The 20658-nt window shown below is 48.3% G+C and overlaps 2 protein-coding genes across 2 annotated transcripts; both read right to left on the bottom strand.

The window, feature by feature from the left end:
* Window positions 1-13774: 13774 nt before the first annotated feature.
* On the bottom strand, window positions 13775-15021 carry LOC144248413 (inositol 1,4,5-trisphosphate receptor-interacting protein-like 1). Its single transcript, XM_085563629.1, has 3 exons — window positions 14930-15021; window positions 14243-14834; window positions 13775-14158 (listed from the first exon to the last, which is right to left on the bottom strand). Exons 1-3 carry the CDS (start codon window positions 15019-15021, stop codon window positions 13775-13777), a joined length of 1068 nt encoding a protein of 355 aa, XP_085419755.1.
* A 96-nt stretch (window positions 15022-15117) lies between these two features.
* Window positions 15118-19933, bottom strand: LOC146764732 (uncharacterized). The gene has a single exon (XM_085563698.1). It carries the CDS (start codon window positions 15913-15915, stop codon window positions 15118-15120), a length of 798 nt encoding a protein of 265 aa, XP_085419824.1. The 5' UTR covers window positions 15916-19933.
* Between the last annotated feature and the right edge of the window lie 725 nt (window positions 19934-20658).

Genomic DNA, 20658 nt, shown 5'->3' with positions numbered 1-20658 from the left:
ACAAAGAGGAAGAGGAGGACGAGGAGGAGGACGAGGAGGAGGAGTTGGAGGACGACGACGAGGAGGAGGAGGACGAGGAGGAGGAGGAGGAGGAGGAGGAGGACGAAGAGGAGGAGGAGGAGGACGAAGACCAGGAGGAGGAGGACGAGGAGGAGGAGGAGGAGGACGAGGACGAGGACGAGGAGCAGAAGGAGGAGGAGGAGGAGGACGAGGAGGAGGAGGACAAAGAGGAGGACGAGGAGGAAGACGAGGACGAGGAGGACGAGGAGGAGGACGAGGAGGAGGAGGACGAGGAGGAGGTGGACGAGGAGGAGGAGGAGGACGAGGATGAGGACGAGGAGGACGAGGATGAGGAGGAGGAGGACGAAGAGGAGGAAAAGGAGGACGAGGACGAGGAGGAGGATGAGGACGAGAAGGACGTGGAGGACGAGGATGAGGAAGAGGACGAGGAGGATTAGGATGAGGAGGAGGAGGATGAGGAGGAGGAAGGGGAGGACGAGGATGAGGAGGAGGAGGACGAGGAGGAGGATGAGGACGAGGAGGACGTGGAGGACGAGGATGAGGAAGAGGACGAGGAGGATGAGGATGAGGAGGAGGAGGACGAGGAGGAGGATGAGGAGGAGGAGGACGAGGAGGACGAGGAGGAGGATGAGGAGCAGGAGGACGAGGATGAGTAGGAGGAGGACAAAGAGGATGAGGAGGAGGAGGAGGATGGGGAGGAGGAGGACGAGGAGGAGGACGAGGAGGAGGAGGACGAGGAGGAGGATGAGGAGGACGAGGAAGAGGGGGAGGAGGACGAAGACGATGAGGAGGAGGAGGACGAGGAGGACGAGGACGAGGAGGAGGAGGAGGAGGACATCGAGGAGGAGGAGGACGAGGAGGAGGACGAGGAGGAGGAGGACGAGGAGGAGGAGGAGGAGGACGAGGACGAGGAGGACGAGGAGGAGGAGGAGGAAAAGGAGGAGGAGGACAAGGAGGAAGACGAGGAGGAGGAGGACAAGGAGGAGGACGAGGAGGAGGAGGACGACGAGGAGGAGGACGACGAGGAGGAGGAGGACGTGGAGGAGGAGGAGGAGGAGGACGAGGATGAGGAGGAGGACGAGGAGGAGGAGGACGAAGAAGAGGAGGAGGAGGACGAGGAGGAGGAGGACGAGGATGAGGAGGAGGAGGACGATGAGGAGAAAGACGAGGATGAGGACGAGGATGAGGAGGAGGAGGACGATGAGGAGAAGGACGAGGAGGAGGACGAGGATGAGGAGGACGAGGACGAGGAGGAGGAGGACGAGGAGGAGGAGGACGATGAGGAGGAGGATGAGGAGGAGGAGGAGGAGGAGGAGGATGACGAGGACGAGGAGGATGAGGAGGATGAGGAGGAGGACGAGGAGGAGGAGGAGGAGGACGAAGACCAGGAGGACGAGGGCGAGGAGGAGGAGGACGAGGACGAGGACGAGGACGAGGACGAGGACGAGGAGGAGGATGACGACTAGGAGGAGGACGAGGAGGAGGAGGAGGACGAGGAGGAAGATGAGGAGGAGGAGGAGGAGGACGAAGACGAGGAGGAGGAGGACGAGGAGAAGGAGGACGAGGACGAGGAGGAGGAAGACGAGGATGAGGAGGGGGATGACAAAGAGGAGGACGAGGAGGAGGACGAGGAGGAGGAGGACGAGGAGGAGGAGGAGGACGACAAAGAGGAGGAGGAGGACGAGGAGGAGGACGAAGAGGAGGAGGACGAGGAGGAGGATGAGGAGGAGGAGGAGGAGGACGAAGAAGAGGAGGAGGAGGACGAGGAGGAGGAGGACGAGGACGAGGAGGAGGAGGACGAGTAGGAGGTGGACGAGGAGGAGGACGAGGATGATGAGGAGGAGGAGGATGAGGAGGAGGAGGACGAGGATGGGGACGAGGAGGAGGAGGACGAGGACGAGGAGGAGGAGGACGAGGAGGAGGAAATGGAGGACAAGGACGAGGAGGAGCACGAGGAGGAGGAGGACGAGGAGGAGGTAGACGAGGAGGAGGAGGAGGACGAGGAGGACGTGCAGGACGAGGATGAGGAAGAGGTCGAGGAGTATGAGGATGAGGAGGAGGAGGACCAGGATGAGGAGGAGGAGGAGGAGGAGGAGGAGGAGGACAAAGAGGAGGAGGACGAGGAGGAGGAGGACGAGGATGAGGAGGAGGAGGACGAGGACGAGGAGGAGCAGGAGGAGGAGGACGAGGAGGAGGAGGACGAGGAGGAGGAGGAGGACGAGGAGGAGGACGAGGAGGACGAGGAGGACGAGGAGGAGAAGGACGAGGATGAGGACAAGGAGGACGAGGATGAGGAGGAGGAGGACGAGGAGGAGGAGGACGAGGAGGAGGATGAGGACGAGGAGGACGTGGAGGACGAGGATGAGGAAGAGGACGAGGAGGATGAGGATGAGGAGGAGGAGGACGAGGATGAGGAGGAGGAGGACGAGGAGGAGGAGGAGGAGGAGGAGGATGACGAGGACGAGGAGGACGAGGAGGATGAGGAGGAGGACGAGGAGGAGGAGGAGGAGGACGAAGATCAGGAGGAGGAGGACGAGGAGGAGGAAGACGAGGACGAGGACGAGGACGAGGAGCAGAAGAAGGAGGAGGAGGAGGAGGAGGAGGAGGAGGAGGAGGAGGAAAAGGAGGACGAGGACGAGGAAGAGGACGAGGAGGAGGAGTACGAGGAGGAGGAGGACAAGGAGGAGGACGAGGAGGAGGATGAGGAGGAGGAAAACGATGAGGAGGACGAGGACGACGAGGATGAGGATGAGGAGGAGGAGGACGAGGATGAGAATGAGGAGGATGAGGAGGAGGAGGACGAGGACGAGGAGGAGGAGGAGGAGGAGGACGAGGAGGAGGAGGACGAGGAGGAGGAGGAGGAGGAAGAGGACGAGGAGGAGGTGGACAAGGAGGAGGAGGAGGACGAGGATGAGGAGGAGGAGGACCAGGAAGAGGAGAACGAGGAGGAGGATGAGGAGGACGAGGAGGACGAGGAGGAGAAGGACGAGGATGAGGACGAGGAGGACGAGGATGAGGAGGAGGAGGACGAGGACGAGGAGGAGCAGGAGGAGGAGGACGAGGAGGAGGAGGAATAGGAGGACGAGTAAATGGAGGATGAGGACGAGGAGGAGTGGGGGGGTTTGTAATTTTCCCCTCTTCCCCCCATTCACCCTGCCCCTTTCTTTTGTGTTCCTTGTGTAAATAGTGACGGGAGACAAGTCCATTCTATAATGTCAACAAGTCTCAGTTTATTCCAAGCACACATGTACAGTTATACCCGTTATAATGAAGCTCATGCATATTGCAAAACTTAGGCTCATCATCGGTGTATTAAAAACAGGTCAACCCCGCCTTTGGAGCTGTCTGAGCTTGCTTTGTTTTCCCTTACATTTATCTTTTTGCTGACCATTCTACTGTTGGGAACCAGCTTACCCAAGGACATAAGATATTATTGCTACATCTGCTATTGCTGCACTGTGCAATTTTCAGCTACTGCTTCACTAACTGCAGGTAGTCATGTCCTTTCTCACGAAGCCATTCATCCACAAAACTCTCCACATTTCTTATCATTCATGCTGTGACATTCAATAGCCCATTATCAGCAAATATCTGTCCTGAGGGAGGATTGATTGTGGAAGAGATAAGGAAAAACTGCCCACTTAACACAGGACAACTGCCATACAGATGGCAAATAGAACACATCTTGCTTTTCAGTCTGGGACAGGAGGACACAAACAAAATCAGCTGAGAAGGCGGCGCTCTGAAAATCAAATCAGAACTGACAGAAAATGAATGGGACAGAAATCAGTAATTCTGATAGTTTTATTTATTATGAAAATAAATCACAACCACCCAGCCCCACACAATTCTGATCCCACAACCTCAAATTTGGATCTCACTTTGCCCGATCACCTTCCAACCCCATCTCATCCTGGAGGCTGAGGAATTGAGCAATTTTAGCATGGGACTGAGGTGGCAACCAGCCATTTTGAGGTAGGATTGAGTCACTTTGAGGTGACAGACAAATCCACTTTGGGTTTTGGAGTGCAAAGATATGGAGAATACTACCAGATATCCCCCAAGAACCCACAAATCCTCCAGAATATGTTCCCAAACAGTAAATTCCACCTCAAATACCTCTAAAATGGTGGGACTTCTGACATCTCTGGTCAATACTCTTTTTAGTCATTTTTCAGGTGTTTTTAAGTGATAAAGACAAATCAGAAGAAAATTAGGGCCAAACCAACACCAGAGACCCCTTGATCATCCCCTGGACACTGGACAAAACAAACTCAGCAGAAATCAAAGTTAACCCTCCATAAAATGCCTTGAGGAAGATTTGCTCTTTCCACAAGTCATTTCTGATGGAAACACAAATAAATCCCAAACATGAATAGACCAACAACAGAAGCAATTCTCTGGCAATTCCAAATTTCATGAGTTCCAGCACAGCTCCAGCTCAGATGCTGGCAGGTTCCAAAAAAAAAAAAAAAAAAAAAAAAAAAAAAACCCAAAAAAAACCCAAAAAAAAAAAAAAACATGGAAATTTGGCCCAATACAGATTATTAAAAGGAAGGGAAAGCTCTGTGTAGCTATCACAAAGGTGACAGGGACCAAGAAAATAATGCTTTTCCCCCCAAAGCCCGTGAATTCAGGAGTTATTTGGGAAATTACCTACTTGAGCTGGGCTTCTTGTAGGATTTAAGTAGCCTTGTGTTCCTCACTTTGAGGTGAATGATCCTTGCCAGTCTTGCTGGTATCATTTGGTCCCTTTCCTCCAGTGATTTTAACAGACTTTTCAAAGAAGGAAAATAAAATATTTTTCTTTACACTGGCCACCCACAAGAGCCATTTTCCTCGTAAGTTCTCCCAAAAGTCACTCAGAGGAAGCTGCATCCAAGCTTCCAAGAGATCCTCCAGAAAGAGCCACAAACTCCTCAGAGGAGAGAAACATGCTGTTGTCAAAGGCACCTGGGGTCAGACAACAGAGCCCTGAACTCACTGTGTAAAATAATGTTGCAATCTGGATAATAAAATTGTTAGAGAGATGCCTCTGCCCCAATTAAGGTGCTAACAAGACCAAATCCAAAGTGGATTTTATTGAACAGTAAATGTGAGGTAGAGAGAGATGCAAAGAAAGAGAAAAGGGGAGAGAGCAAGGGAGTGACAGGGACAGAGGTCTCCCCTGGGGTGGGGCAAGTGTGACATTGTCCCCTGTGTGCGTGGCCTTCCCAGGGTGGGGGTTTTACACCTGAGCCAGTTTGGGTAAGGGGGGTGGTGTTCACCCCCCACCTCGAGCAGGGATTGCCTCACTGTTTCAGGTTACAATGTCAGATGTAACCAAAAGTGTTTTCAGTCTCCATCTCCATAAACTGTTATCAACAGGTGGGGCAGTGTTCTTTATCTCTTCCATGGCTCAGGCCCTGATAACGCCCTCCAGGGGCCATCTTCTGTTAATGGGCCATTGAGTGTCACTGCAGCACTGATAAAATTACGTCATCCCATTGTGGGATGCTCCACCCAGGGGGAGGAACCAAGCATTCCTACCTGGATATAATCTCACCCTTGCAACACCATGACCACCTTGGCTACTGCATTCCCAGAGGACAAGAGCTCCATAACCACCACTGGATCTTCAGAGGAAGACCAGACCCTTCTACAGGATCGCCACTTTGACAGAATCACGTTCATCACTCCAGCTGGACTGCAGCCACCATTTCATCAGACTGCTACCACCACCCTGAGCAACGAGGTGTCAGGTTATATCCTGACTCTGTCAGATTAAGACAGTGTTTCTGTATCATTGCCTTGATCTTAATTTTCTTATTCAATTGTCATTCTGGCTTAGACTCTCTCCCTGGTTTGCTTTGAAGCCAGTACAAAACTCACTGTGCTCATCCCTTGTTTTCCTCCCAAAACAGGATTTCCCGTACCCAAATATTCGCCAGATGGAGAAGAAGGTTGTGAGGAAGAGGAAGATGCCCTGGGACACCAAGGCAGGTGAGGAGGAAGTCAGTGCCCCTTTCCCCCTCTCTCCTGCTCCATCTCCCAGCCCAGCCTGGCCCCCAGCTGCAGGACAGCCCCACTGCCGGTGCCCTCCTGCCGGGGATGCACTGGGGGGATCTCCTTGCCCTTCCCTCTGGCACTGAGGCAAATCCCATCTACTCCTTGTCCTTCCTCCCCCAGAGCAAGACCTGATCGTGGAGACCAGGAAAGACAAATCCCTGCAGCAGAACCTCATGGAAGAAGCTGTTTTGAGCAACTCCACATCGCAGGAATCCAACGGGGAGGAAAAGCCCTGGAGATCCCAGAGGAGGAGGGCTGCAAGGCCAGCCCAGGATGCTCTGAGGAGGAAAGACCCACTCTGGGCCTGGAAGGTGGGCAGAGCTTCAGCCAGAGCTCTGAGCTGGTGGTCCCTGAGAAGCTTCCTGATGGGGAGAAGCCCTACAAGTGTTTGGAGTGTGGGAAGAGCTTCAGGAAGAGCAACAATCTGAAACGACACCTGATGATCCACACCGGGGAATGGGCCTACGAGTGTGGGGAGTGTGGGAAGGGCTTCAGCTGCAAATCGCATCTTGTCAGCCACTTACACATCCACACTGGGGAGAGGCCCTACAAGTGTGGGGAGTGTGGGAAGGGCTTCAGACGGAGCTCCAACCTCATGATCCACCAACGCATCCACACTGGGGAGAGTCCCTACGAGTGTCCCGAGTGTCAGAAGAGGTTTCACAATAGCTGCAATCTCCTTGTACATCAGCGGATTCACAAGGATGAGAGGCCCTTCCGCTGCCCTGACTGCAGGAAGGGCTTCAAACACAACTCCACCCTCGTCACACACCAGCGCATCCACACTGGGGAGAGGCCCTACATGTGCCCCACTTGTGGGAAGAGGTTTCAGAGCAGCTCCCATCTCCTCCGGCATGAGCGGATTCACACCGAGGAGAGGCGTTTCCTCTGCCCCGACTGTGGCAAGGGCTTCAAGCACAACTGCCACCTTGTCAGGCACTGGTGCATCCACACCAGGGAGAGGTCCTACGTGTGTCCCCAGTGTGGGAAGAGCTTCACCCAGAGCTCTCACTTGACCAAACACCAACGGAGCCACCGGTAAGGGAAGCCCTGAAAATTCCCCAGCTGCAGGAAGAGCTTTGTGCACTGCTCCAGTTTCATCCCCCATTGGAGGACCCTGTTGGGAAGAGCCCTGGTGATCCATGTTTCCTGTGATCCATGCTGGGAACACACCTGTCCCTTTCCTTGCCCCTACCAATGGCCTGATATGGGATTGAAGAAAATGAAGGTCTGGCCATGGCCCTGTCACTACATTCACTCCCACCTCAGGTCATTACCGGGGCAGGAAAGGGACTCTCTCTCTCTGTCTTTACCTGAGGAGAAGGGTGTCCTTTCCATGCAGGAGGAAACACGTGGCCAGGAAGATACAATTGATGGTGATGTAGTTTTCCCTGTAACTGGTTTTTCTTATCCCTTCTGTTGTTAATATTTTTTCTGTTTCTGTTTGTTCCTTATCTTGTTGCTGTTCCCAGTAAATTGTTCTTATCCCAGCCTGAGATCTTTCCCTTTTTTCCTTCAATGGAAGGTGGGAGGGCAATGAGTGCCTGCGGGGTTTGAGTGGGAGCAGGAAATTGAGAAATGCCATTCCTGAACCCCGGCCTGTGGAAACCAAGCATCCCAGCTGATGCCAGCCCTGGTGGCCATGGCAGCAGCCTTGGGAGCGGGTCCCTGGCTGGGGCTGAGGGAACCTCTTCACTCTGGTGCCCAGGGACAGGAGTGGAGGGAGCGGCTGCAGCTGAGTTGAGGCAGGCTTAGGTTGGATCTCAGGAAAAGGTTTTTGCCCAGAGGCTGCTGGGGCACTGCCCAGGCTCCCCAGGGAAGGGTCACAGCTCCAGGGCTCTCTGAGCTCTAGCAGCGTTTGGACAGCGCTGCCAGGCCCAGGCTGGCAGTGTTGGGGTGTCCTGTGCAGGGCCAGCAGTTGGACTCGAGGATCCTGATGGGTCCCTCCCAGCTCAGCCAATTCTGTGGTTCTGGATCCATGAGCCTTGGAATGGGAGTGCCAATGGTTGCCATGGAAACAGATTCTGGCTCCAGGCCTGAGCTGGTGTCCATGGCAACCACCCCTGGCATGGGGTCTCCATGGAGCTGCCCAGGGACTGACCATAGCAACAGGGGCTGGGGATGGTTGCCATGGGAACTGACCATAGCAACAGGGGCTGGGGATGGTTGCCATGGAAACTGACCATAGCAACAGGGGCTGGGGATGGTTGCCATGGAAACTGACCATAGCAATGGCCATATTGGGATTTCACCTCCAATGTTGACTGTTGTGAAAGACTGGAGGAGATTGTTGGCTGGAAACATTTCATGTGTAGGGGAGGAAGGGGCAGGTCCAGCCCTGCCCTGCCCTGGAACCCCAGCACTGCCCTGCCCTGGAACCCCAATCCCCCCAGAGCCTCTATCCCAGCCCAGCAGTGTCTGCCAGTCCCTGGCACAGCACAGACAATGCTCCACAGCCACCTCCGGAGCCCCAGCCCAGCTCCTGAGTGACCAAATGACCCCAAGTCCCACCTGGGGGAAGAGCCCAGGAACACCAAGGAGTATTAAAGGCTGACCACAAGGCAAGCACACATCTTGACCCTACCTCCTCTTGGAATTTCCATCTGGACATTGCTGAAATCCAGGAGTTGGTAGCTGAGTGTGTGCTTCTCTGTATCTTATTGTTCTCTCTTTTTGTATCTACCTCTTCTATTTCTGTACTCTTGCCAATATTGATTAACTTAAAATTGAACAGGCTCGGAGTTTGTGAAGTTGAATGGGCCAAGTCAATGCTTTGAGAAGTTTTTTTTGTTGATTGAATGCCATATTAAAACGTTTGCCAAAGTTTGACTGATTTTCTAAATTTCCCAGTAAAGGCTGCTTTGTTGCTTAGAGCTCCTGAGAAACTCTTGATAGTATTGCTCTAGTACTTCCAACTCAGAGTGTTGCAGATGATAGATAGATATGATTGTTCATAAATAATACAGCTAGGATGAGAAAAGTTCTCCCAGCTAGCCGGATGTCACTTCTGCCCTTGAATGAATCATGGAGTGAAATGGACTGTTCCATCTCACCCCCCAGAAGATGTGTGGCTCATCCCACACCTCTGTACCTGCCCCTAAAACATCAGTGTCTGTAACCCCATTGGCCCATGCCTTATCCCAGCCCACCTAGGAGCCCCTGATAAGGGGGCTCCGAGAAGCCATGCGGCCACTTGGAACCTCTTCCCACTCTTGGAACCTCTCCCCTCTCTTAGAACTTCCTCCCCTCTTAGAACCTCTCCCTCCCCCCCTGGGGCTTCCCTGCTCCTAAACCCTCCTTTTGTCTCTCCCCTCCCCTGTCCTCTTAATCCCGGCCACATGCTACACCTGCGAGCATGAGGCTCGGACCTTCCTGCACCCCCAATAAACCTCTTTCCCCAAGAGCAACCTTCAGAGATCTCTGCCTCCCTCCACCCACACCGTGCTGGAGTGTGGTCATCCCGCGTTTAGGTCCCTGAGCTATTTGTTTTTTGAGTTGAAAAGACTAAAGTGGTTTCAGTGGTATAATGTACACATTGCTTGTCAGGTTGAGATCAAAGCAGCTTTAGCTATAAGAGAATAGAAGATGTCTGCACTTGGCAAACTCTTATTTTTCCTCCACGTATGCTGTACATTCATCAAAGAGCATCTTCACAAGACATACTTTCAGCTGTCACCCACTCCTAAAACTATTGCAGCTGCCTTCCTTTCTTCCTCAAAAAGATAGAATGGGGCTTTTTTCAGCCCCAGCCACCCTTCTCACTGTGCAGAGATAGGGACTGTGCAGTGCCATACAAGTTCCTCAGCCTGGGGACAGGTGCTCATTCTCTCCTGCCTCCAATGGTGTGAGTAACAAACTTGCAAACAGGAGACACTAACAGAAGCAGGTGTCTCTCACTTTTTTTTCTTTTTCTCTCTTTTTTTTTGTTGTCACTTTCCAGTATTCTGTGAGCAGTAAAAATCCTTAAATATTTGCAGGTCTAAAAACTAAATTTTTTGTTCTTGTTTTTGCTTGACTAAAAATCTGTGGGTTTGCCAAGATACAGATCAAACCAACAGCAATCACTGTCAGTGGGATTTTTTTTCATGTTGAAAAAGTTTAACAATTAAATTCCATCATTTACTCTGACATGTTGAGATATCAGTCACTATTGCATGGGCCAAGCACTTATTCTGGATTATATCTCCCAGTTATATAACCAAGTATTCCTTCAGTACGATGGTCTTTTTGCCAAAAGATTTGATGTTCCATAGAAGATGCAATTACTGTACAGAGTTTGTGCATAAAAAGAAAAATCCTCAATCTCTGACATATGTATAGAGCTGACAAAGAAAAGAAATTCAGTATCAGAGCTGGGTAAAATGGCTCATGGTTCAAGTGGTTGTTTTTAATGCTTTTAATAAAAAAACCCTCTGCTGTTGTTTTTAAATACATGTAGTCAAATCTGGAAAGTTGAGCATAAGAACATAATGTAGCCACAGTAGGATAATGGACTGAAAAAAATAACCACTGAAAAGACTGAATAAAAAATAAACACTCCCCACTTTGTCCCCCAATTTTTCTGGAATTGTTTAAAGCTAAAAACTACAAAACCAAAATTTACAGAGCTATTTTTTCTGAAGTGTGGACTATACAGTAGTGATAATGAAAATGAGAACAAGCCTCCTGGGATGGTTGTGCTACTTTGCCCTGCCAGATACAGAAACATTTCTATACTTTAAGTATTTTATGTTGTTTTAAATTTTATTTCATTTCTAGGGAACAACAGTACCTCAGGTCATTTTGATGTCAGATTGTATTTCACATCATTTCTGTATGAGGTGCATTTCTTTTCTTTGGATACTTCAGGAAAACATTATGAGGAGCCTGAAAATTGATTATATGCCTGTGGTCAGGATGCAGCCTTACAGAAAAATCATGAGCATTAAACTTTCCTTGCCAGCAACAATTAAAATATGTAAACCAGCATTTTAAAGAGTTTGAGTTGAATGGTGATGACTTTAAATGGCTTTTTAAAGATGGTGACAAAAGTACTTATGGGTATTTTCCCCTATACTCATACAATTCTGTGTCTTTAATGCACTGTAATCATAATAAATATTTCCAGAACTGAAGAAACAGAACCTGAGAGCTTGTCCATCCTAGGAGTTTCTATTGTTCTCATAAATTTTTCTCTACAATTATCTCTTCTCTTGGAAACACTGTGACAGAACCATGCTGCCATAATAAGCATAAGCAGTAGAAATCAAATTCAGAGCTACACAACTTATTTTACAAGGAGAACAGATAATGAAATGGTAAGTAGTGTCAATATACATTAATGGAAAAAATTGCCTAAGCCCTGCATGGCTCTGAAAGAGCAAGCTTTCCAGTTATATTCAAATATTCTGATCCACATGGAAAATGCAGAGAAGTCCTATTTTGCAGGGCTGATTTGCTTCCTATGTGAGCCATAGCAAGGTCAGAATCCTTGGAAGGACACTGCTTCTTACCTCAAGATTTCTGTGAGCTTCTGCCTTGCTTCTGGCTTGGAAGACCTTGAAAGGCAAAAAAAGAAGAGGAAACAAGTGCACTTTTAACCAGGGGTGACTGAAGAGATTAAATCGCTGCCCACTGGCCATGCTTCACAGAGCACAAAGTGAAGATTGACTGCCCATGACGACATTTGAACCTTGTGTCATTGCTGTGAATCCTCCTGAGTGTACCTTGCTCCCTAGACTGAAGGCACTGTCATTGAGCAAGCTGGGGGTTAAAGCAGCCTTTTTATTTTGGATAGTAATTCACTAATACTTGGGGACTGAGAGGATTTGGGTTGAAATACTTATTACAGCCTATTTCTGCCTTGGTGGAAGGAGGTGAGAAGTACAGAGTACCTGAAGAAAGGAAGAATTGAGATATGCCAAAGAACCAAAAATCTTGATTGGCCACCTAGAGCAAATCTCTGTGGGCTTTAGGAAACTGTGGGGTGGCTGCTCTCATCTGCTTCATGACTGGCCTTTCTTTTCCTGCATATTATTTTCATTTCTACTGTTTGTAGTGTTTTTTCTTGCACTTTGCTCCTTACTATGAATTAGTATGCTGCTCAAAGCTAAATATCAGCCAAATTGATAAAGATAGGTTATTTATATCTTCTCAGGATTTAAATGCCACAGAATAAAGTTGGGGGACTTGAGCAGATCAAGCAATGTTTTACCCTGCAGCCCCATGCAAGTGATTAACTGCTTTAATGGCAGGTACATTGACAGCTTTAGTTTGGATATGGAGGGAAAATAGATTGTGTTTTGGAAGACACTGCTACTTTACTCAAATTTGCTACACTACAGCTCAAGGGTTAGAGCACACCTAGACAGTGTGACCATGCTGTAACTATCACTGTGTTCATTTGTAGTTTTTTACTCAGAAGTTGAAGCTTCTTCTTCCTTTAATTAGCTGCATCTATCAGGACCTGTTTTGTTTTCTGCTATAAATGGTGGGTCAAATAAAAAGAAGGACAGATTTCAGGCAATTTGAGAAATTTTTCTCCTTTTATTATTTCTTCACACATATATATGTAGATATTGCTGAAGGGCAGCTATTACTGAAGGGTAGCTCAATCTTTTAGGACTAAATTGTTCCCTAGGAGTGTGTAAAAGTGACTGTGTAAAGAAAACTTTAGCAATCTTTCCAAAGATTACTAAAAAAGTTCAGGAGTACTCTGCTGCAAAATTTCAGGCATTTCAGGGCATTTTCACTTCAAACTTCAAGCATTTCTATGGAAATGCTCAAGAGACAGCATACTTAATATATCCAACATCTCTGTTTGCAAAGAGTCTATTTCAGATAGAGGTATAGGAAGGACATTCTCAAAGATATAGAGGGTTACGTACAAAGAATGACACATTTCAGGCAATTTGAGAAACTTAACTTCTTTTATTAGTTTCTCAAACATAGATAATCAAGTATTATTTAAAAGCAGACAAGCAACTAGGGGAATTCTCTAAACTAAGGGTAATTCTCTAAACTAAGGGTTTAAACTAATCTAGTCTAAACTCTATTTCTCTACACTAAGGGTAGCTTTGCAAAATAGTTATATACTGCCAACACTAAAGGGCCTCTGGAATGAATGCTAAGAAACAAGTATAATTAAAACTACAACTCACTAAATGACTACATTAAGTCCCTGATAGGCTAGGTTGTTGTCTTCGAGGTATTCCAAGCAACCTCCATCAGCTTCACTGTTCTTCTGCGAGGATGTGCAGGTGGAGCCAGTTTCTGCCTCCTTGACTTAGGCAACAGCACTGTTGCAAATGGAAGGTGAAGGGCAAGGCCACTCATGGAAGTGTCTGCACAACGAAACCATGTGATGCACCATCTTCCTTTCACAGGAGCAGGAAAGCAGCTTCAGGATTGCCACGGACAAATACAACAATCACAAAGAGTCGACGTCGCAGCAATTGGCTGCGAACTTCTCCATCAGAGCTTTGTGCAGGGAATTCTTCTCAGTGTTGGAGAGCATCATCCAGAGGCGAAAGTGCAGCTGAGCATAAGCCTCCATTGCCTTTCTGTGGGCATCCGGATCTTGGGCCAGGTACTCAAAGAGGTTGAGTGGCTCAACCTTTTGCATTGCTGGCGGCAAGCTGATCTCTGCAGGAAGCTTCTCGTTGCCTAGAACAAAATGGTCCAGGCATTTCCATTTCAGGCAGAGCTGCATGTATGCCATGATGTCCTACAGCCGCAGTGGAAATTCCTTCCTGCGCCAGTAGACCGGTGGTAAGATGTTTAACACATGCATGACCAGAGTCTTCCAGTTAGAGGTGGAAAAACCTGTGCCGCTCAGCATGCCGGTGAAGAGCTGCAGGTATTTCAGGTGCAACCTCTTACATGATATCTGCCTGGCAATGTGCTGGAAGAATTTTGCCTCCGCCACAGCGAATGTCTCAGGCCATGCTGTTCTTGTGAGAATGTTGGCCTTGGCGGGCTGACTGCTCACAAGGTTACCGGAGTTGCCTTTCTGGGCCTCTAAGGGCTGGTTGACCACAAAGATGTCATAGTCCCCTTGGCACACCCAAAAAAGCATCTCCACCGACAGGGTCCTCTTGCCTCTGCTCAGCTGGAATTGGCAGGACCGGCTGCAGGGCTGAAACACCAAGTGCCATGAGTATGACTGAGGCACATGCAGCCACGAGCATCTCACCATCTGGAAGAACCAGCGGGAGGTTTTCTCCACATCCAGGTGGGAGCCGGTGCAGAGTGTCTCCAGGAGGCTGCGCTGCTGCTTCCGCCGCAGCTCCTCCTGCGAGTGGTGCAGGAGGCACAACAGCTTCTCGCCCAGCTGCTCGCTCTCACACGTGCACACCAGCTCCACATGGACGCTGAAGGTCCTTGCTGCCGTCTGCCCTGCACTGCTTGGCTCTAGGTGGAAGGTGTGCCCTGGCGGGGGATTCAGTGGGACCAGCACACGGTACACCCCATCCCACTCATGGGGGCTCCAGCCCTCAAAGGCACTGCCCACCCCGATGGCTACTTGAGGCACCGGATCAAAGCTATTGCTCACGCTGTCCACAAAGACATGCGTGAAGCTCTCCATCAGCTCAGCTGTCACTGAGCAGCCTCTCTCCAGGTCCTCCACAGGCCACTCTATACCATCCACTAAAAGGATGTCCTTCTCATTCCCAGCATCTTGGGTGTCTTCTCTGTTTTCAATTCCACCACTGGCATTTTCTTCCCTGCCACCATCACTGCCACCTTTTTCACTGGCAGCCACATTACCTTGTTCCTCTTCTTGTCTATCATTATTCTTGTTTCCCTCCACATTCACATCAGCCTGTTATTCATCCTTGTTTCTATCATTGCCATCTTCTGCTATCACATCCTTATTTACTTCCTCAGGTGCAGGAAAACCACTATGGGCAATTTCATTCCCACGTTGATTGCTATCTTCCTGCCTAGTCCAGTCTTTACTTCTTTGGTCATTGGCACGTCTGCTTTCCTGCACCTTCACATCCATGTATTCTTCTGTTCCATCTACATTGTCTTCACCTTCATTTACATCAGTGTTTTTGCCTGCCTTTATAGTAACACTATTGTTTTTTTCTTCATTTCCTTCTTCTTCCTTTCCAGTGTCCTTGTCTTGGTCCACCTGTACATCCTTGTTTTTTTCTTAATTTGCTTCTCTAGATCTTCTTTATTTCCAGCAACATTGCCAGGTTCTTCTTCATTTCCTTCAGTGGTAGTGTCTCCTGGCATATCCCCATCACTCTGTCCTTCTTTCTTTAAGTGATAGCCATTGTCGACATCGCTGTCTTCCTTCACATCATAAGTGCCACTGTTGACATCGCTGTCCTCCTTCATCTTCACATCATAATTGTCTTCAGTGGCATCATCCTTGTTGCCATCATCTGCAGCCACAGGACTGCCTTCTCTGTCATCTTCAGTGCCGCTGCTTTCTGCTTCCAGAGTCATATCTCTGTCTTCTTCACCTTCCTCTGGATCAGCGGTGTCTTCTTCCTGTTCAGTTATTCTCTCATCTCCCAAGGTCTTGCGGGAGCTCTGGTCCTTGCTGCTGCTGCTGGCCTCACAGCTCCTTCTCCTGCAGCCCAGCCACAGGCCCAAGAGGAGCAGGATGCCAGCAAGAACCCAGAATGGCCACTGCTGCAGGGCACCAAAGAGCATGGCTCCCCAGCCCTCATCCTGCTGCTGCAGGGGCCCCTGCTCCAGCTCCTGCATCAGCCGGGCCATCTCACGGTCCAGCAGCTCCTGACGCTCCCGCATTCTCTGGTGCGTGGCCTCATCCAGCCCATCCCCAGCTGGCTGGGGGTACTGGATCAGGCTTTGCACAAGCACAAACAGCAGTGACAGTAAAGCCATGGTCTGCAGGAGGACACACAGGAGGGGCTCAGTGGGGCCGGAATGGAGACAGTGAGGGGCAGGAGCGGCAGGGATGTGGTGGCAGGAAGGAAAGGGCCCCCGGCAGCTGGCAAGGCTGCACCGCTGCCCCGCGCGCCCCGCGCCTCCAGCAAGGTGCTGCGCCCGGCGCTGGGCCCTGGAGACGGGGCAGCGCCGGGGACTGGCGCTCCTGTCCCAGCCCTCCTCCAGCCCCCTCTCCCCTCTGCTGTGTACTCACCGCTTGCCGAGGCTCTACTGGGGCAGCGGCACCAGCCTGGGGCCTTTTATAGTTGCCCCCATTGTGACACGGCCCCTGTGCTGTCACAGAGCCCAGAGCGCATCACAGGCCAGCCCCGCCCGCCGTCCCAGCCCGGTCATGGAACTCATCATGGCCCCGATGCAGAGAAGAAAGGAACTGAAGTCTTTTTTTGCGTTTCAGGCTCTCTTATGTAGTTTGTCTCACAGCCACACAGCACTCCCCCTACCCCAGAATGGATGTGAGACTTCAAAAGGTGATGCATGTCATCTGCATCCTGTTCTGTTCAGCGCTTGAGACAAAACACCTCAACACCTCTTTCTGCTGCTGCTGGAAGGGGCAGATGAGATGGCTTGAGCTATGCTTGTAGGAAGCTACCAAAACAGTAATAGCCTCTTCAGCTGCACACTCACTAGGCAGAGGAATTTACCTCAAGGCACATGTTGGACCTGAAGGCACATCTGGAAGTGAAAAAGCATCTTGAGAAAAAATATCTGCGTTTAGTCTCAGAGGAAGAATTTGAGCCACCTCAGAGCATTTCTGTTTTGTTCTATAATTGTGGGGTTGGCGGCTTTTTTTTTTTTTCTTTTTTTTTGAGGGCATAATAATTGAAATAAACACTACCAAATGTGAATTTCCCCTCTCCCTTCTTTGATGGAAGACAAGTAATGAAAAAGTGGCAATTGCTCTTTCTCTGCAACTTACTCCAACATTTGCAGTTATTAAAATATGTATCTTCTTTTCACTAGTCCATCAGTTTGAGGTGATGTCTGCAAATGAATAATAATTTTTCTTACCGCTGTATCCTCAGCTTTAAGAGGATTCTCTCCCTTTCATATTCAGATCTTTCATTTTCTGCTTTATGCATCCTTTAAAGACCAGAAGCCTTTTCCCTCTGCTTTTTAATTTACTTCGGAAAAGCACATTAATTAAACAGTTACATTTGGTTGGTTGAAGGTTGCCCATGATATTTATTTAGCTGGAGGTTTATCTGGCTGTCAGAATAACTCACTGGAGAGATCACAATTTTATAACAATGCTGGTCAACCAATGTGACCTTCAACAGGACCACCTGTGGTGAACCTTGTGAGCCCGCCTGTGGCACTCATCCCTGCCTTTTCTGGCATGATTTTATATGCTACTGCACCTCAGGCACACAGTATGTAACTTCTGTCAAGCCTTCAAGACACTAGAAGTGTGATTCTGGAAATGCTGATAAATATAAAAGATACGACTCAGAGATAGCCATGTTACCTCTTCTTCTAAGGTTTCTAGGCCCGTAAACGAGGAGGGACAGGAACAACCAGACAATCAATTTATGGAACACTGAAAAGGTCAAGATATTGTAATATGCTGTATTGCACTGAATCTATGGGATATTAAAATTCAGATGGTTCATTCCTAGAAAATATTTGCAGTTGCACAAATAGAGAAGCACAGATTTCCACCATGGTGGCAATTACACAAACAAATGGATCTACTCCAATTACAGTTCGAGACAAACATCCTTGTGTGAGCTTCTTTGGAGCTTTTATGTTTGGAGTACTGAGTTGTTCCACTCAAGCAGAGGAACTTAACCTGATACCAGGGATGGAAGGCTTCTTCCCTTCTTCTTTCTCATAAACAAAATGATGAGAAAACATTAACAGTCAGATCAACCTCTGCTAACCTTTTAACTTCAGCTGTTGATATGATTAAGTCAGGAGCCTCTGTTAGACTATTTTTACCTCTTATTTTCTTTCTCTCCTTTCTGATCCTTAATTTGCACTTGACATTTCAATTGATTTGTTGGGCTAAGGAATTTTGCCACTATTAGCTTTACTTTGACAAACCTCTCTTATTTTAGCATAGAGGGTCCCAGAAATTTAGCTAGGAGCCATTTTGACATAAGGGAAAGATGAGGTTTCTGGTCTATGTGACCCTGTACATTTTACAGGCTTTTGAGGAAAAACTCCTTTTCTACAGGATGCAATTTCTAAACCTCTGGACATTGCTAGTCTAATCGACCCTAAGTGGTGCCCAACATTTTTTAAATCCTTATCAAACTCTGGACCTGCAGCTACAACTGAGGCTGCAGCAGGAACACATGGAGCAGAAAGGGTATTATATGTATCTCGCAGAAAATCGTCTTCTCAGTACATCCCTCCTCTCAGTGCTTGCTTATATTAAGCACTGAAAGTCACAGTTCTCTATACACAGCAGAACCTGACTATTTAGAAAGGAAATAATTTAGCCAGCTAACCCAGACAGAGAATTGAGTCATTACTTCAGGAGAAATGAGGAAGGTGATGTCTGCCATTAGTCTTCAGTTACAAGAAGAAATAAATCCTGTCCCAAATTAAAGCAAGAGTTGCAGACCTCTTGCATTGTGACTACAAACAAAGTTGAAAGAGTATTCTGGCAAGAGCTTCTGAATTTAAATACAGAAATGACACAGGTCATGTGAGAACCAAAGAATGGAAACATTAATAAAGGAAGCAAAACCCTGTCCATGTCACTCCAAGATGTCTTCTGATATCCATGGCAGAATGGTGAGTTTGACAGAAACATTTATGTCTGCCAGGCAGATATCCAGTTATAGGAAAAAATTCTGTTTGTCTATGAAAACGCAGTTTTCAGTAAAAAAGATGAAAACTAATTTTGAATGTATATAAACAATACAAAATCATTCTTCAGGATATCTTTATGTATCAGGAGGCACATCTTTTATAACACTTTTATTGCTATATTTGTGAATAACTGTTTTGCAGTGCTATTTTGACTCAAATAATTAAGCTTTCCTTCTGTTTTATGTTTAAAAGTTTGGGGGTTGGGGTTTTTTGGCATTTGGAAGCAAGTCAACTGGAGAGCATTTTCTGTGCCATCTGAGGCCAAAAGTAACAGCATGGAGTCAGAGAAGGCCATTCAGCAGGCAATTTGTATCCTCAGTTGGGTATCCCTTCTGTAGAATGCAGCTGGTATAAACTATACAGGGTCTGGGGCTACAGAAACAGCAGAAATTAAGAAAGTGAATTTTCTAAAAAAGCTTGAAGTATAGAAAACTTTGAGCATGCTGTTAAAGAAGTTGTGAGTTTGGTTCAGGGGACTGCAGAGTTGATCCCTTCTTCAGTCATATTTCAATTGTTAATACAAGAGGAAATAGATCTTTTGATCACTTTTTCCTGTTAACAATCTGTTTTTAAACACTTCTTATAGATTGTTTTGCACTCATAGTATGATAAAAAACACAATTCTTGAAAAATTCAGCTACATGTGAAAATTAGATTTGGAAAAAATGGTGCTTCTTTACAAGTGTTGAAGTAGTTCTCTCTTCTTTGAGTAACTCCAGCTTTAGAGCAGGTATTTGAAAGTTACTAGTGAATCATACCTATGTCCTTCACCATTCTAAACAGACATCTGCACTTTGAGCCACTTTGGAAGCCTCAGCTGTTATGGGCAGTGCCTTCTCCATAAATAGCCAAAAGTTAGGGTGCTGGAGACTCCATCTTCACTGAGAAAATCCATTCTAAAACTTGCTGAAACTATTACTATCTAATCCCCAGCTTCTAAAGGTGTTTCTTTTTATCCCCATTCATTCTTTGTACCCAGCCTGAGCTCTGGGGGTGCCAGGGGTTCTGGAGGTCCCATTTGTATTCCTAAAGCTGCCATAACCCCCTGGAGGAACTCTCCTGCAAAATTAGTTCTGCTCTCTGAGTCTATGGCTTCCACAGTCCCTTTTATTGGAATGATGTCTTTTAGAAATGCCTTAATAAGTGATCCAGTGGTTGCTGAGCAATCAGAATTGCTTTTGCCCCCCTGTTAGGTGAGATGGTGTCACCAGAAGATATTGAAGCCTTCCTGCTCAGGGCATTTCAGTGCCAGGCTCTTACAAGCACACACAGCTGTGCCGGTTGAGCTGACCATGGGGGGTAACCTGCGCTTTGTCTGATTCCCTTTCCTCAATAACAGCGTGTCTTGGAACTCTTTTCCCTTCTGCTGCCCTTGAAGAGCCATCCAGAAACACATTTTCTGCCTCAGGCCAGGCAATGTCTCCTGAATCTCCCCCAGGCTGGGTCTGGAGCTGTGTCACTTGAATGCAGTGCTGGGTTTCTTCCCAGCCCCTCTGTGGGCTGTTCAAACAGGAGGCTGGGTTAAACCCTTCCCCTGTGCTCAGTTCTGAATCCTCCTGTGCCACTGAACAAGTTTCACACTGTAATAACCGAGCACTGCTCATCCATTGCGAGGCTCTTTTGGTTATCAAAGCTTGAACTTGATGGCAGACTGGAACAGTTGGAGATCCTGTTGTCATCAGGTTTTGGTCCTGGGTCCCCGCTGAAGCTGTGGCTGCACAATTCTGCAGGCAATGAGGCCACTCTGGCCACTGGGTGAAACATTTTGGCCCAAGAATTCCTTTGGCATGGCCCTGTTTAACATTCACCTACAATTCCAATTTCTTTTCTGAGTCTGGAAGAGCCAGAGCTGAGGCATCA

The sequence above is a fragment of the Lonchura striata genome, chromosome 31 (genome assembly GCF_050655825.1).
Source record: "Lonchura striata isolate lonStrDom1 chromosome 31, ASM5065582v1, whole genome shotgun sequence".
Taxonomy (NCBI): Eukaryota; Metazoa; Chordata; class Aves; order Passeriformes; family Estrildidae; genus Lonchura; species Lonchura striata.
The sequence above is the reverse complement of the archived record's forward strand: the minus strand, read 5'-3'. Positions and strand labels throughout refer to the sequence as shown.

Coding starts and splice junctions, on each gene's coding strand:
- LOC144248413 (XM_085563629.1), bottom strand. CDS start 15,021: ATGACCAAAGAAGTAAAGACTGGACTAGGCAGGAAGATAGCAATCAAC. Junction 14,835..14,929: donor GTTTTCCTGCACCTGAGGAA/GTAAATAAGGAT, acceptor GAATAATGATAG/ACAAGAAGAGGAACAAGGTA. Junction 14,159..14,242: donor CCCGCTGGTTCTTCCAGATG/GTGAGATGCTCG, acceptor TGCCAATTCCAG/CTGAGCAGAGGCAAGAGGAC.
- LOC146764732 (XM_085563698.1), bottom strand. CDS start 15,915: ATGGCTTTACTGTCACTGCTGTTTGTGCTTGTGCAAAGCCTGATCCAG.